General features: G+C 41.2%; 1 protein-coding gene across 2 annotated transcripts in view; it reads right to left on the minus strand.

The window, feature by feature from the left end:
* CEP170B (centrosomal protein 170B) overlaps window positions 1-16,707 on the minus strand; it is an 87,075-nt gene that overhangs the window by 25,502 nt on the left and 44,866 nt on the right. For both annotated transcript variants that reach the window (XM_063290405.1, XM_063290404.1), the window contains 4 exons: window positions 9,860-9,976; window positions 5,294-5,770; window positions 3,857-4,623; window positions 986-1,171 (listed from right to left, as the gene is read on the minus strand). In XM_063290405.1, the coding sequence (XP_063146475.1) occupies window positions 986-1,171; window positions 3,857-4,623; window positions 5,294-5,770; window positions 9,860-9,976 (1,547 nt within the window). The remainder of the gene's footprint in view (window positions 1-985; window positions 1,172-3,856; window positions 4,624-5,293; window positions 5,771-9,859; window positions 9,977-16,707) is intronic.

Here is a 16,707-nt window from a genome sequence, read left to right on the forward strand (position 1 = left end):
TCAATGAACATAAGTCAGACTCAAACTGATTTGTTGTTGTTGTTTATTCGTTTAGTCACTTCCGACTCTTCATGACTTCATGGACCAGCCCACGCCAGAGCTTCCTGTCGGTCGTCAACACCCCCAGCTCCCCCAGGGACGAGTCCGTCACCTCTAGAATATCATCCATCCATCTTGCCCTTGGTCGGCCCCTCTTCCTTTTGCCCTCCACTCTCCCTAGCATCAAACTGATTACCAATAAGTAATTGAAGTCTGAGAGCTAAAAATATGAGCTTATAGCAAATGATAGTTACAAAATGATAAGAACTTCTTTAAGTCAACATGAACCCTATCTATAAGCTTTTCAGAACCCAGGCTTCAAATAAGTACAAATCAGTATGTTTATGTTAGTATCACAAGTAGTAAGTTCTGCATAACGGTTAAAATTAAATCAGCCATAGGTCAAAAACTGAGTTTTAAAATAATGAGGTTGCAGTAATGTAGGGGCTGGACTTGGTTCACTAGGTTTTTTTTTCCAGTTCTCTTGTGTCTGTAATATTAAGGTCAGTTTTGTTACAAAGTACAGTCATCTGTACTTTAAGGACAACCTGTGCACTGTATTGCAAAAATTGAAAAAAGTAAAACCCCACTTTAACTGCATTCCAGTCTCCACATTAGTCTAGGCAGCTCACTGGAATGTTTATTTTTTTAAAATTGAACTTTTCAAGCATCTAACTACAAAATCCACTTTGTGTACCTTCTGAGGCACAAAGTGTTGGGTATAACTTATCCATATAATATCAACAAAACTTCCTACTATAAATGTCATGAGCTTGCAACCAATGTAAATCTAAGCTCTTGATTCCCATAAACAACATCAAAAGGAAATGTTTTTAAAAAATAGCATTAAGCCCCCCATGCAGTTCCATTCACTCAAAGTTAAATATTCAAACCAAGTGTGTATGTGAACAAGAAGTCAGATACTAGTTCCACACATTCACTGTACCTGCATATCTGCATGATGACCACTTGCCACTTTGGAAGCAATGACCTGCATCATAGTCACTTTTGGAGCTGAGCCATTTTCCCCAAGCAAATGACTGTGCCCTAATTCTTCTTTTTCACCTTTTATAATTGGCCTGAAGGTTGAAGAAATTCTGGAAAATTCAGGAGACTCCAAAACACCAAAAACCTGGTAACCAGAAAGAAAAAGGAAGCTTAAATGAAGTACCCATTAACAACATCCTCATATTGATTCATCTTAAATCCCATGTTAGCAGGTTGAGAGCCATTTTCCCACAGATTTTTTTCATCTTGACATGGCAAGATCTGGGAGGCCAGAAGCAAGCAAATGAGGCTCAATTGGACAGCTATCAGGTGACAAGAACCCTACTCTTGCCATTATTATTTCAATATGGGATGAACCACAGAAATGTACCATGGCAGAAAACTTGGGAAAGGCAGATTTTGCCATCCAGGTATTTTGAGCTTCCAGTTCCACCACTGGCAGTCCACAGGCTGGGATGCTTGAGAACATGAAAGCATGATCTAACATGTTGGGGATCACCAGACTTCCTGCTTCTTTCACACTTACCAACTTTTTATCTATTTTTGCATAAGAAATAGTTAGTTTGGAACAAATATGCAAATGCATTCCAAATTGATACAGCAACAATACATTACATGTCTGCCCAGCCTATAATTATCAACCAGAATGCAGCTGTCCAACTAAGTGTTCACAATCCCCTTATTCTTGCAGTTCATGCAAGTGCAAGTTTATCAAACCCTGATGGGGCACAACTGTTGTAATAGTTCACAGCGTTCCTTGAACAAGCCATAAGTAAATACACGCATACATAGCAGAGAACATATGTAATTCAAGGTTAGTGCATTGTATTGTTAGCTAGTTTTTATAGTTGCAAACGTCTCATTACCATACTAGGTAACATTATCATTCAGGAGATGAGAGGAAATGAAGTCTCTTGCTTGGCAAGGGTTGTAGATCTCCTTCTCTTATGTCAGTTAGGCACATGCCTGGGTGGGAGAGGAGCTGTTGTTATTACAACATCCTGCCTTTATTTGGTGCGGCTCAAGGCAGCATGCATAATGCTCCCACCTTCCCCACAACAACCTTATGAGTTGGGTTAGACTGAGACAGTGACTGGCCCAAAGTCACCCAGCCAGCTTTTATGCCTAAGGGAGGCCTAGAACTCTGTCTTCCAGTTTCTAGTCTTAACCTAACCACTACACCAAACTCTCTCTCATAGTTGAATTCCCTGGAAGGCAGTTAACTGCATGTGAATGAAATCTTTGGTTACAACTTTTGATATGTCCAGAGACAGGGTTTAAGCCTATACGTCTACTGATCGCAGCTTGGTTGAATGCCACATTTCTAAGAATTCTCTTGCATTTTTTATCTGGCTTGTTCTAAAATTTCTATTTTTTGCCAGTTGAAATTATGGCCTAGATTACAAGCAAAACACATCCAAAAGAACCACGTAGCAGCTGCATTTGACAAGGTTACAAGCTACATAAGCCTAGCTTAGAAAAATAGAAATTCAGCTCTTTTGGATATTGCATATAACACAACACAGCCACGATAGCCTTTTCTCTTGCTACATGCAAGGATTTTTTAATCTTATGTAAAAGATACAACCCCTAAACAACCTTATCACCTCTTCCGCTGTCTATGAGAATTAAGACTTTGTTACTGCAACATTTTGTTTCAGTGCAGGCATGACATTTTCAGTCAGGATTATCAGATCAGGATTTGGCTGCAGGGATTGTATGTTCCGCTCCCCAGCTCCTTGCCTCTTTCACAAAAAGAAAAAATCCTCTGGCCCTTCTCTATCAATGCCTTACTTAAGGGCAGGTTTTGAAATAATTTTAATTGCACAAGGTTAATCTGGGTTTCCAACATAAAGCAGGATTTGACAGCTATCAAATCAAGCTTCTAAAAATTAGAATTTACCACACTTAATGCAGTGCAAGAGTAGGGACAAGTCATGTGCAAACACAGGAGGAGCCAAGGAAAAGCTACTAATCCAATGACTTTAGTTGGTGAACAACAGTATAATAGATGTACCAGGCTCTACTATGCTTATCCAATGTTTTGGTGGCAAAAATGGCAAAAATACACTAACTGCATGTTGTGCACCAGCTATGCCCATTCCTGGACCAACAGGCCCTTCTCACAGTCACCCACACCCTAGTCACCTCCCATTTGGACTATTGTAATGCGCTGTACATGGGGCTGCCCTTGAAAAGTATCCAAAAGCTTCAGTTTGTACAAAATGCAGCGGCTTGCATAGTTTTGCGCAAGCCTAGACTTGTGCATGTGTCACCTCTTTTGCAGTGGTTGCTGATTTGCTTCTGGGTCCAGTTCAAGGTGCTGGTCATCACCTTTAAAGCCCTACATGGCTTAGGGCCAGGTAATTTGCAGGACTGCCTTTCCCCAGTTACATCCACCGGGCCCACCAGAGTGGGAAGGCAGAGTATGTTGCAGGTCCCTTCAGTTAGGGAGGTACATCTAGTGGGGCCAAGGAAAAGGGCCTTCTCCAAGGTGGCTCCCTCCCTTTGGAATATCATCCCCCCAGATATAAGGTTGGCCCCCTCCTTGCTCCTGTTCCGGAAGGCCCTGAAGATGTGGTTTTGTCAATGGGCCTGGAGACCCCAGGCTGCTTCAGAGCCAATCAAGTGGCTGATATGAATGTGTTTGCTGCCATCAGGGGGCGTCTATTGTGTTTTTATGGTTTTTAATTCTGTAAGACGCCTGGAGTCACCGTGTGTGAGATGGGCGGCCTTATACATTTGTTTAATGAATAAATAATAAATAAAATAATTCCACTTGTTTCTAAGAATGAAACTATGAGCTTACCTGATCAATCATTTTTCGAGCTTCTTCTACTTCTTTATCCTGTGATTCAGTTTCAATAGTGTAAGTGCCTGTTTCACTCAAACTATCTTCCTCTTCCTGTTTCCTAGCTTTGGCCACTTTAGGATCAGCAACTGGTGAAGGGATTGTTTCTGGTGCTGATGGGACAATGACTGCTCGTGTGGTGAGTGGTGTTGGCACTGGAGGGGGCTTGTCAGTGTTGAGCTGATCAGCTTGAGAGCTCTCCCTTAAACATTCAGCAGCAAAATCTTGAGCTAATTTTGACTTCCTTCCAACACTTCCATGACTTTTTACAGGTGTTCGTGAAGTGGAGGATGAGGAAGGGCTGATCCGCTCATCTGCCTTCTCCCTCTTGAAGGAACCAGCTCTTGGGGTGGTGAATGCATTGCTTGGCCCTTTGGTCCCAACTGCAGGCAGATGTTGGGAGGGCACAGAGCTTCCTGGTTTTTCAGCAGGCACTGTAATTTTGCGTTTATCAACCTTTGTCTTCAGGGTGGGATCAACATCATTTTGAGTAGAATGGCCACTGTGTGTGAAAGACTGCGATCTCTTCTTCCGAGGCATGTCATCATCAAAGAACTCAATGACAAAGGCCTGCTGGTTGTGGAGCATTTCCTGGGGATCACGTCGAATTTGGCGCTGGAGTTTGGCTTGTTCTACTATATGATCATTGCCAGCTGTCTCTTTCTCTGGTTTAGGTGCTACTTGGTCCTCTGAGTCACTCTGTGTTCCATCTTCATGTCTGTTACCTAAAAAATAGGAACACAGACCAGATAGTCCTAGGATAGAGCATGCTTCCTTCCTAACGAGTCAGTATATCAGTAATGTCCCCCCCTCCCTCGTTTAAATAGCATTTGTCTATTAAGGGCTACTGATTACATTCACACAACACTAGGAATTTTAAACCATAGTTTTTTTATTTAAGATATATACATTTTAGGTCTTTGGCTTTTTCTTGATGTACTGTAGAAACTGTGATCCTGAAAAGTCTCTTCCTTACAGCAAACATATTCTTTTAAAGAGATAAATCAACTGGTATGAAAGAAGATATATTAAACCCAGGAAACACCATGTTGACATCTTTTTACTAGAAATCACATGTCATTTCCTATGCTTTTCAGTTCAAGTCGTTAGGAGTCACCACAAGTCCCATGCTTGTTTGTTAAAATCATGTTCCAAAACATGCTTGGAAACTTTAGTTACAATTCAGAAAGGCCTGCAGGACTTCTTATGCTAGCTCAACCCTTCTCAGAAGGGGAAAGCGGATTGAACCTAGTTTATAATATAGTCTGGATTTCTACATAGTGCTCCTTCTCAATGTCTTTAATTCCAACAGTTCTCTGGCACTGACTTTTTTTTCCATGTAGCAGACAAATGTCCCAAAGCACAGCTATCAATTCATTTAGTATAGGTGTTTACCTTTTAGAGTCTTCACATGAATGGGGAGATCACTTTTGGTACTATATACATCATCTCCAGGAGACTGCCTTCTTATGAGACTTGGATCATTATGTACCAGCCAATCAGCCACTTTACTCTCCGCGGAGATAATTTCCACATGGCCAGCCTCCTTGCTGAGGTTCCGTCTCTGCCTGAGTGAAAATTTGGTGACATGGTCTTTTATCTTCATTTTACCTGGGGTGCAATCATCAAACTCAATGGTAAAAGAAGCATGGCTCTGCACAACAGGTAGCACTGCCACATCAACATCTTTGGTGGGGATCTCATGGACTTGCACCTCTGGAGATTTTACTGGCTGATGGAATTCTTTTGTTGGAATTTCAAAGTAGCTAGGTTCCCTTCGGAATGCGTAGACAGACTCACCCTGGGAATCTCGGTAGCCAGTGATGTTACCGTTGATTTCTTCTTCATGTTGACCTAAGTCTTTTGTTCTTTCTATGGGGTAAAAAAAAACAGCAAAGGTGAATGAAGAAAACAGCATAGAGCTGGGAAAGGCATAGCAGCTGCATTTTTTTATATTGTACAGAACTCTTGCTTTCATTTTTTTAATGTAATATTAGAGCATTTATTTTGAGTTTACTGTGCTGTAATTTTAATTTTGCAAGCTGTTCCATGAGCACAATGGTCTAGTCATGCAGACACAAACTTTAAAGAAAATTAGTATTACTAAGAGAGCCAGCCTGGTGTAGTGGCTAAGGTCCTAGCCAACCTAGTAACCAAAAGTCTGCAAGTTCTAGTCCTGCCTTGAGCATGAAAGCCGGCTGGGTGACTTTGGGCCAGTCACCGTCTCTCAGCCCAACCCAATCCACCTCACAGGGTTGTTGTTGTGGGCAAAATAGGAGGTAGGAATGTTAGGTATTGGTATGTACACTGCCTTGAGTTGACAAAAAATAAAGGGGGGATAAATCAAATAAGTATTATTTATGTCTACTTATGCACAACCACAGGACAAAAACCTCTCTTTTTAATATAATTTTTATTGAAAGTTTTAACAACAATAATGAGAATTAATACCAACTAAAAGAGAATGAAAAAGGAGAGAGAGAAATGAAAAAAGCTAAAAGTCCAGAAAGAAAAAAAGAAGAAAAAAAGAAGAAAAAAAAAGATATAAAGAAGTGGCTTCTGATCTTCACAGCAGTTATAACTACAATTATATTTTAACTTCTCTCTCTAAAGTTATATCATGACTCTCCTCTTTCTATAATCTATACTGTCTAATCATCAGAACTATAAAATCATAAGTTCATTTTTTTTCCTTTTTTTACACAAAAAAGTCCATAAGGGGTTTCTAGTCACCAATAAATGTAAATATTGTCTTTTCTCTAATCAAACAAGTCAATTTAGCCATTTCAGCAAGTTCTGTCATCTTCACCAACCTTTCCTCCATTGCAGATATTGCCAAATCTTTCCATCTTTCTGCATACAATAATCTCGCTGCAGTTATCATATATAAAAATAGTGTTTGTTCCATGGCTCTATTCTAACTGTTTATCCACCAGTCTCAGGAGGAAAAGTTCTGGTTTCAATTGAATGTTAATCTTTAAAATCCTCTGAATCACTGTATGTATTTGAGCCCAAAATTCTCTAGCTTTTTTACACATCCACCAAGCATGATAAAATGACCCTTCTTGTTGACCCTTCTTGTTGTCCAACATAAATTTGAAGTACCTTTATACAAACTGGATAATTTTCCTGGTGTCATATACCAATGGTACATCATTTTATAAAAATTCTCCTTAAGATTATAACATAATGTAAATTTAAGTCCTTCCAATCACATGTTTTCCCATTGTTCCATTTGTATATTATAACCAAAGTTTTTAGCCCACTTTATCATACATTCTTTGACCTTTTCTTCTTCTATTTCAAAATTCAATAAAAGTTTCTGTACCTTAAAAATTACATGTTCATCTTCTGTACGCAATTCCGTTTCAAATTTTGTTTTACATTGTTCAATACCATGAATTCTTTTGTCTACGTTAAATCTTTCTGATAATTGAAAATAAGAAAAACATGGACAACTATGTCCCTCTGTCATCAGTTTTTCTCTTCATTTTATTTTACGTATATTCCCCTTGGTAAAATTCTAGTATCTCACAATATGTTAACCATTTATTTTTTCCTATTATTTCTCATCTATAAAAAGTGTTTTCAGGCACAGCCTGGGTTTGTATCTATTCCATATTCTCAATACATAATGATTTTTAAAATCTACATTAACCTTGACTTTATCATATCACAAGTATCCATGCCACCCAAGTCTCACATCATGTCCTTCTAACTCTAAAGTCTTTTATTTCTCAGCAAGACAAAAACCTCTCTCAATTAAGTTCAACATCCATAAAACACCAACAATTCACAATTTAATAACTTAATAATTTAATGACTAATTTAATAACAAACAACAAGCCAATCAAAAGCAAACATTAAAATGAATCACATGATATCAAACTCCATCAAGCAGACCTAGAAAACTATTAGGAGAAACTACTGCGAACAAATGCTCCTCTGGGGCTGTTCTGAAAGAATGTCAAGAGAGGTCTCTGTAGGTAGAGTCATGACAACTGGATTTCTTTCTTTTTGGTAGAAACATTTTGCTGCTTGTCCAAGCAGCTTCTTCAGTCTGGGCAAAGGTTGGTAAGGGGACCCCATATATGTCTTCCAGGGTGGCTGCATTGTCCCTTCACCTGAATGGCTGTTAATTGTACCACGGAGGTGTGGATTGTCTTTGGGATGTCTTACACCTAAATCCCGCACTCATCCCCAAGGGGTTCATTAAGTGTGGCCTTCCTGGTGAACTTGTAAAGTGGTCTTATCTTCCTGGGGACTAATGAAAGAGCAGCATGCAAAATGGGGGACAAGTTGTGTCTGAGGCCTCCGCCTCTACTGAGGGAAGGATTTTCCCTTTGGCATGAATTGATTCCTTAACCCCTCTCTCAAACCACCTATCTTCTCTGTCCAAGATGCGGACATTGTTGTCCTCAAATGAGTATCCTTTTTCTTTTAGATGAAGGTAAACTGCTGATTCTGGTCCTGTGGTGTTGCTCCTCCTGTGCTGGACCATCCTCTCGTGTAAAGGCTGTTTGGTTTCCCCAACGTAGAGCTCAGAACACTCCTCACTGCACTGGATTGCATATACTGCGTTGCTCCTCTTATGTTTCTGTGTTGGATCTTTAGGTGTACAAGCCTCTGTCTCAGTGTGTTCGTGGGTTTGAAATATACCGGTATGTGGTGTTTTCCAAATATCCGTTTTATCCTTTCCGACATGCCAGCCATGTAAGGAATGACCAGGTTCTTCCATTGACTCTGGGTCTCAGCTCTGTTTGCTGTTGTTTTGGGTCTGGGGGTAGACTTAGATTTAATGAAGGCCTTCAGAACTATCCTCAGGTGCTGGTTTTCTTTCTTCTTGGCATCCATGGAGGTGGGGTGGTTTCTGCCCTGTGAAGTAATGTCCTGATGACTCCTAGTTTCTGCTGCAGTGGATGGTGGGAGTCAAACATCAGGTATTGGTCTGTGTGTGTGGGTTTCCTGTAAATCTCTATTTCTAGCTTTATTTTATAAATCTCTATTTCTAGCTGGATGACTGAGAATCTTCACTGACATAATGTCAAGAGAGGGCGCTGCAAGCCCAGCTGATCCTGAGTTCCAGAAACATGAAAAAGACCCATCCCTCGTTCCTGCTGCTCTGCTCTTTTTCAAAGATGGGCACACAAGAGGAGGCCTCAGTGGATGATTTCAAGGGACAGATAAATTGACATGGATGAAGGCAGTCTATCTGGGGCCCTAATCATTTAAAGGTTAGGAGGTAAATACCAATGCTTTGAATTGGGATTGGAAATACACTGGCAAGAATTGCAGCTGGTGAGCTGTGTGCCTCACGTGATCTGACTGCTCCATATCTTTTACCATCTGGACAGCCATTTTCTGCTCCTTGGGAAGTTTCCAAATGCTCTCTAGGGAGCCCAATATATCACCATTCATCTAGCCAGGACAAGAACAGTTAGAACTGCAAAGATTCACCTGGGAGCAGTGGCTGCCTTTGTCTACTCTTGCTCCTTTCACACACTATCTTCCCTTTGGAATACCCTTCCTTTCTTCTGCCACACCATCTCCCTTTTCTGTTTTAAAGACAAGGGGTTTTTTTTTGACGGAAGCTTTCTTACTGTACTGTGGAACAAGGCAATGTTTTGCTGGTAGGACTTGCACATAAGATTTCTTGGGGGTCAAGGGCAGCAGTGTGAGGGACCACATCTCTCAAACAGGCAGAGGTCATGGCACTCAGTGGGGCCAGATTCTCTTGTTCTATTGAAGGGATGGGCTTCTCTGCAATCCTTCCTTCCTAATAAATGCACTTGTAGGTCCTAATGCAAGACAACGTAAGGCAGTATTAGACAACAGACCCTTAATAAGCAAGGGCAAGATAGAGATACTAAGAATGAAAGGGCTGAACCCTGAAGTCAGAACTCACAGCTTCTTTATGATGGACATGACTTTGCTGCTAAATGGGAGCTGAGCTAAACAGACCTGAATATTGTTCTTCTGGCCTTCTGTCATCTGTTGAATCCAGCTTATTGTTGGCATCATCCTCTCCCCACCATGACGGCTGGCCATAGAGTGGTGTGCGGTAAGTAGTTGTCACCTCTGGGGACAAAAAAAAGTAGACAAGAAACATAACCAGGGGTGCGGTTTGTGGTTTAATTAAGAACAAGTCAACACTTTAAAAAAAAAAAAAAAAAAGTCAACCATTCACTTGTTATCTTCCTGAAGATAAAAGCTTCTGCACTGATTTTTTTAAACAATTCAAACTTTGGTTTCAAATCACAGTTGTTTGAATTACCTGGATAGGCTTAACCACAGTTACATCCACAGTCATGTGAAAAAATTCAGGCCTGCTTGCATTTACACCGCTGCCCACCCCCACCCCCAGCTGACCATCATCATCTTCGCCTGCCTCTCCTCTGCTAGGCTCACCATCCCAGCCATGTGTGGGGGAAGCACTGTGGAAACATCCCGCAGGCTGGTGGTTGAGAGCTGTGGGTGGGTGTGCACCACAAGCCACTCCCAACTGGGTTCTTCTCTCACACACTGGCCCCAGCCAGTAGTGGCATGCAGTGCAGCAGGTGTGGTGGCAGGCAGTGCTGGGCAGCAGGGGCAGATGGCAGGTTGGCAGCCAAAAGGGCAGAGATGGGGGGAGTTAGGTGGATGGGGGGAGTTGAAGTGGAGGCAGTTGCACCTTCTTCCAAGAATGGCTTGGATCAGGGTGAGTCCTCGCCTAACAACCACATGGGATTCACTCAATGACAGCAACTGGGATTGCTGGAACTGCCATCACTAAGCAGAGCAGTCATGTGACATTTCGCTTAACAACTGCATTGCTTAGTGATGGAGTTGCTGGTCCCAATTAGGGTTTTTAAGTGAGGACTACTGTATTGATGACAGTGTGATAAAGTGAAAGCAACCAATAGGCTTGTATCCTCTTTACAGTTTAGCTCTTGCAACTTCAATCTATTCAAAATATTGGGGTGGTAAAGGTCAGTATGGAATTAAACAAATTAAAATCAACAAAAATGGAACAATAGGGAGAAACAATAAACACAGGTTCTTGGAGCAGAGTATTTAATCTACATTTCTCACTCAGTATGGAGTACCAGCAATGTGCTACGGACGTTCCTAAACACTGTGTACTCCATCACAGTGAGAGAGAGAGAGAGATACGCACAAATGTGCACACATATACACCCCAAGAAGTATCTGGTTGACTACTGTGGGAAACAAAATGCTGGACTAAAGTGAGCTTTGGCTGTTCTTATGTCCTTACACTAAACAACCACAAACTTCACTATTCAAGTGTCAATCTTTATATAGCCAAAGCAGCATCACTGACATACAAAAGGGAGGTATCGGGAAGCCTGATAGGACCAAAATAATAGAGGATATCACTCCCCCAACATGCTTCTTGGGGATGAGGTGCCACGTGCACAAATCTGATGCCTGGTTCCATTTTTAAGATTCAACTTATGCTGAACAGAAAAGGAACGCAAAGGTGTGAACTATGCCAGGAGGAAATGGTGTTAACAAACCTAGGATAAAGGCAGAAAGTCCTCAGCTGAAAGAGATGATCAGGGCAACAGATTATTTCCTGATTCAGTGGTAGATGGTGTGAACAGAGAATGAAAGGGGGAGAAAAAGGTGGAGAGGATCTTGACCTGACACTGAATGGAAGTCTGAAAGAAAGCCTGCTTTGTCTCTTGGAGGTGGTGACAATAATTATCCAAAACTATTCTGGACATGTCCATAGCCTGGGGGGAGGGAGGCTCCCCAGGCACATTTCTAGCTGTCCAGCTAGGACCCTCTCTATTCCCAGGGCTGCAGACATCCATGGTCACAAAGCTGTGGCTTCAGTGCACATTAATTAACAAATATATGAAGCCCCCTTATATCAAGACAGATCTCTACTTCATCAAACCCAGTACTATTCATTTGAGGTACTAGCTCTTTAAGGCAGACGCATTTCTTATCCCAGCTATCTGAGATTATTACAAAGTAGAAATGCCAGGAACTGAAAATCCAGTAGCAGGTCACCGCTGTTTTACAATGGGCAACACAAATAATGTCATTAAAAAGTGAAAGCACTGGAAATAGTAAATGGTCTTCCAATTTGGCATCAAGCATGTAGAATACCCACTCTAGAGAGGGCCAACCTGTCTACAATTCTGAGCATTTTCAGACAGAGAGTTAAACAATTTTTTAATGCGAGAGAAGTCGAAAAACCATCCTTGAATAAAGCCATGGCAATCTGTACAGCTGCCAAAGAAGGAGTCAAAGTCAACTTGAAGACATATTTACCCTACCTTTGATTAAATCAGGGTTTCATTCACTATTTTGCATGAAATGGTTGCTGATTCCTGATGTAGTCAATAAGTTGCAACTAAAATATCCTATTGGAGATATATTAGCAATTATAAATTGCTTCCTTTAGGAAGAATCTAGAAAGCAGAGAGAATTGCCTATATTTACATCATCTGGAGACTCTGCACTAGGCTCTGCTGCTGAAGTTGGAAATCCCCAGTACATGTGATAATGGCAGGGATCAAAAAGAAAGAACTAAGGAGAAAAATATAATCTAGCATACAACTGGAAATAAAGGAAGGCAAGTAGGAAGCATATTGATTTAGGAATGCTTAAAGACAGCAACACTCATCCATATCTGCTAAAAAGTCAGTGACAATGAAATGGAAGATTAGAAAGAGCACTTTGCCAGCTCACTCCAGAGAATGCAGTTGTGCTAAAAATACTGTCTAATCAAATCTAAGGAAGAAGAACTATATATTAAAAAAGGACAGTACTCCCAGAGGCAGCTTTAAGTTGATCTCTCATCCATCTTTGTTCACTCCAGTGGATCAGTCTGTTCCCACTGAATTCAAAATCTTAATGCACGTATTTTCAGTTTAATCCACCTAGTTTAGGAAGAAAGTTTTTACATGGATCTATGGGGAAGTGCCTTAGACAGGAAAAAACATCCTTTGTACCTGAAGGACATTATAATTTGGAACAAAATATTTTAAAAAACCTGTATTGCTTCTTTCTAGTTTTTAGCACTTTTATTATTAACACCACCACTTCTATTTCCAGCTGACACAAATGTAATATAGACCAAATTGCTAAAAATAAGGGGGCAAAGTTCTGTTTTTAAGTTTTAAGGTCCAAAAAATTCCCAAATAAAGCCTCTATAATCTAGATTAGAATAAGCCTTTCCATTTAATGTTAGATCTGCTCTGCTGTTTTGCTTTTTCTTTGAAAAGGAAATCCAACACACCTAAAATCATTATATAAAACAAATTAGACCAAAGGAAGAATAAAAAATTCAAACATTTCTTAATTAAAAACACTATAATAAATGTGCAATTCTAAAGTATGAGCTTCTAATTTATGTAAATTATGAGCTACTGCACTCTCTGAAAGCTTGGGGTCTGCCTCTACTGAAAAAGGGGTCAGGGATGTGTGGCAGACAGCATCAAGACCAGGCCTGGTTTTATAATTTTGTTTGGGACAAACAAAGAGTATTCAATACCTGTGACACTGCAGACTCCAGTTACAATTGTGCTCTTAGAGGTAAAGAGTTGTTCAAGTTGAGCCTAGTGACTTCAGGGACACGTATTTAAGAAAGATTTGTGTTTGCAGGAAAAATAAAGCAAACACTTGCAAGTTATAACAGAAGACCAAAAATTAGCTAAAGTGTGACACTCATGCATTCATTCAGTTACGACTCATAAGCTTCTGCTTATAAATCTATTTTAATGAAGCGTAGCATTCAGTACAAAGGCAAAAAGTTGTGAATGAAATTTCCCGCACATTTCTACATTTTAAAATCACAGTAACTTCAAATCCCCCCCCACCACTGCCTACTTAGGTATGTGCCCCTCCTTCTCGTGCCAGCAGATGGTTCTAACAGTTCTTCGTGTATGACCCTGGTGCGAGGAACAATTAGCCCAAACAAGATGATTCCCACTCCAACCATGCTCCCCCTCCCCTCAGGTTGACTCGCAGGCTGACATGGGTTGGACCACAATGGATGCGAGTAGGATAAGGTGTTCTGAGAACATTTGATCAGGGAGCATGACAAGTAGATAATGTATATGCATTGGTAGAATCTTCAGCAAAGGATTGTTACCTTGTCGTGGTGCTGGACCTTGAGCACAATGATGCCATGAGCTAAACCGTGAAGGGCCACCCAAGACGGGGAGGTCATGACAGAGAGGTCAGACTAAATGCGATCCCGGGGGAAGGTAATGGCAACCCACCCCAAGTATTCTTGCCGTGAAAACTAAATGGATCAGTACAACCAGAGATATGTCGGTATACCATCAGAAGATGAGACCCCCAGGTCGGAAGATGGTCAAAATGCTACTGGGGAGGAACAGAGGATGAGCTCAACTAGCCCCAGACGTGATGACGCAGCTAGCTCAAAGCCGAAAGGACGGCTAGCGGCCGACGGTGCTGGTGGTGAACGGCGAATCCGATGTTCTAAGGATCAACACGCCATTGGAACCTGGAATGTAAGATCTATGAGCCAGGGCAAATTAGATGTGGTTATTGGTGAGATGTCAAGATTAAAGATAGACATTTTGGGCGTCAGTGAACTGCAATGGACTGGAATGGGCCACTTCACATCAAATGACCACCAGATCTACTACTGTGGACAAGAGGACCACAGAAGAAATGGAGCAGCCTTCATAATTAATAGTAAAGTGGCTAAAGCAGTGCTTGGATACAATCCAAAAAACGACAGAATGATCTCAATTCGGATTCAGGGCAAGCCATCTAACATCACAGTGATCCAAATATACTCCCCAACCACAGATGCTAAAGAAGCTGAAGTAGAGCAGTTCTATGAGGATCTGCAGCACCTACTGGACAACACGCCTAAAAGAGATGTTATTTTCATCACGGGAGACTGGAATGCTAAGGTGGGCAGTCAAATGACACCTGGAATTACAGGTAAGCATGGCCTGGGAGAACAAAACAAAGCAGGACATAGGCTGATAGAATTTTGCCAAGACAACTCACTCTGCATAACAAACACTCTCTTCCAACAACCTAAGAGACGGCTTTATACATGGACTTCCCCAGATGGACAACACCGAAAACAGATTGACTACATCCTTTGCAGCCAAAGGTGGTGGACATCTATACATTCGGTAAAAACAAGACCTGAAGCTGACTGTAGTTCAGATCACGAACTTCTTCTTGCACAATTTAGGATCAGACTAAAGAGATTAGGGAAGACCCACAGATCAGCTAGATATGAGCTCACTAATATTCCTACGGAATATGCAGTGGAGGTGAAGAATCAATTTAAAGGACTGGACTTAGTAGATAGGGTCCTGGAAGAACTATGGACAGAAGTTCGCAACATTGTTCAGGAGGCGGCAACAAAATACATCCCAAAGAAAGAGAAAACCAAGAAGGCAAAATGGCTGTCTGCTGAGACACTAGAAGTAGCCCAAGAAAGAAGGAAAGCAAAAGGCAACAGTGATAGGGGGAGATATGCCCAATTAAATGCAAAATTCCAGAGGTTAGCCAGAAGAGATAAGGAATTATTTTTAAACAAGCAATGTGCGGAAGTGGAAGAAGACAATAGAATAGGAAGGACAAGAGGCATTTTCCAGAAAATTAGAAACATTGGAGGTAAATTCCAGGCAAAAATGGCTATGATCAAAAACAAAGATGGCAAGGACCTAACAGAAGAAGAACAGATCAAGAAAAGGTGGCAAGAATATACAGAAGACCTGTATAGGAAGGATAACAATAGCGGGGATAGCTTTGACGGTGTGGTCAGTGAGCTAGAGCCAGACATCCTGAAGAGTGAGGTTGAATGGGCCTTAAGAAGCATTGCTAATAACAAGGCAGCAGGAGACGACGGCATCCCAGCTGAACTCTTCAAAATCTTGCAAGATGATGCTGTCAAGGTAATGCATGCTATATGCCAGCAAATTTGGAAAACACAAGAATGGCCATCAGACTGGAAAAAATCAACTTATATCCCCATACCAAAAAAGGGGAACACTAAAGAATGTTCAAACTATCGAACAGTGGCACTCATTTCACATGCCAGTAAGGTAATGCTCAAGATCCTGCAACGTAGACTTCAGCAATTCATGGAGCGAGAATTGCCAGATGTACAAGCTGGGTTTAGAAAAGGCAGGGGAACTCGGGACCAAATTGCCAATATCCGCTGGATAATGGAAAAAGCCAGGGAGTTTCAGAAAAACATCTATTTCTGTTTTATTGACTATTCTAAAGCCTTTGACTGTGTGGACCATAACAAATTGTGGCAAGTTCTTAGTGGTATGGGGATACCAAGTCATCTTGTCTGCCTCCTGAAGAATCTGTATAACGACCAAGTAGCAACACTAAGAACAGACCACGGAACAACGGACTGGTTTAAGATTGGGAAAGGAGTACAGCAGGGCTGTATACTCTCACCCTACCTATTCAACTTGTACACAGAACACATCATGCGACATGCTGGGCTTGAGGAATCCAAGGCTGGAGTTAAAATTGCTGGAAGAAACATTAACAATCTCAGATATGCAGATGATACCACTTTGATGGCTGAAAGTGAAGAGGAACTGAGGAGCCTTATGATGAAGGTGAAAGAAGGAAGTGCAAAAGCTGGCTTGCAGCTAAACCTCAAAAAAACCAAGATTATAGCAACCAGCTTGATTGATAACTGGCAAATAGAGGGAGAAAATGTAGAAGCAGTGAAAGACTTTGTATTTCTAGGTGCGAAGATTACTGCAGATGCTGACTGCAGTCAGGAAATCAGAAGACGCTTAATCCTTGGGAGAAGAGCAATGACAAATCTCGAT

This window comes from Candoia aspera, chromosome 1 (genome assembly GCF_035149785.1).
Source record: "Candoia aspera isolate rCanAsp1 chromosome 1, rCanAsp1.hap2, whole genome shotgun sequence".
Taxonomy (NCBI): Eukaryota; Metazoa; Chordata; class Lepidosauria; order Squamata; family Boidae; genus Candoia; species Candoia aspera.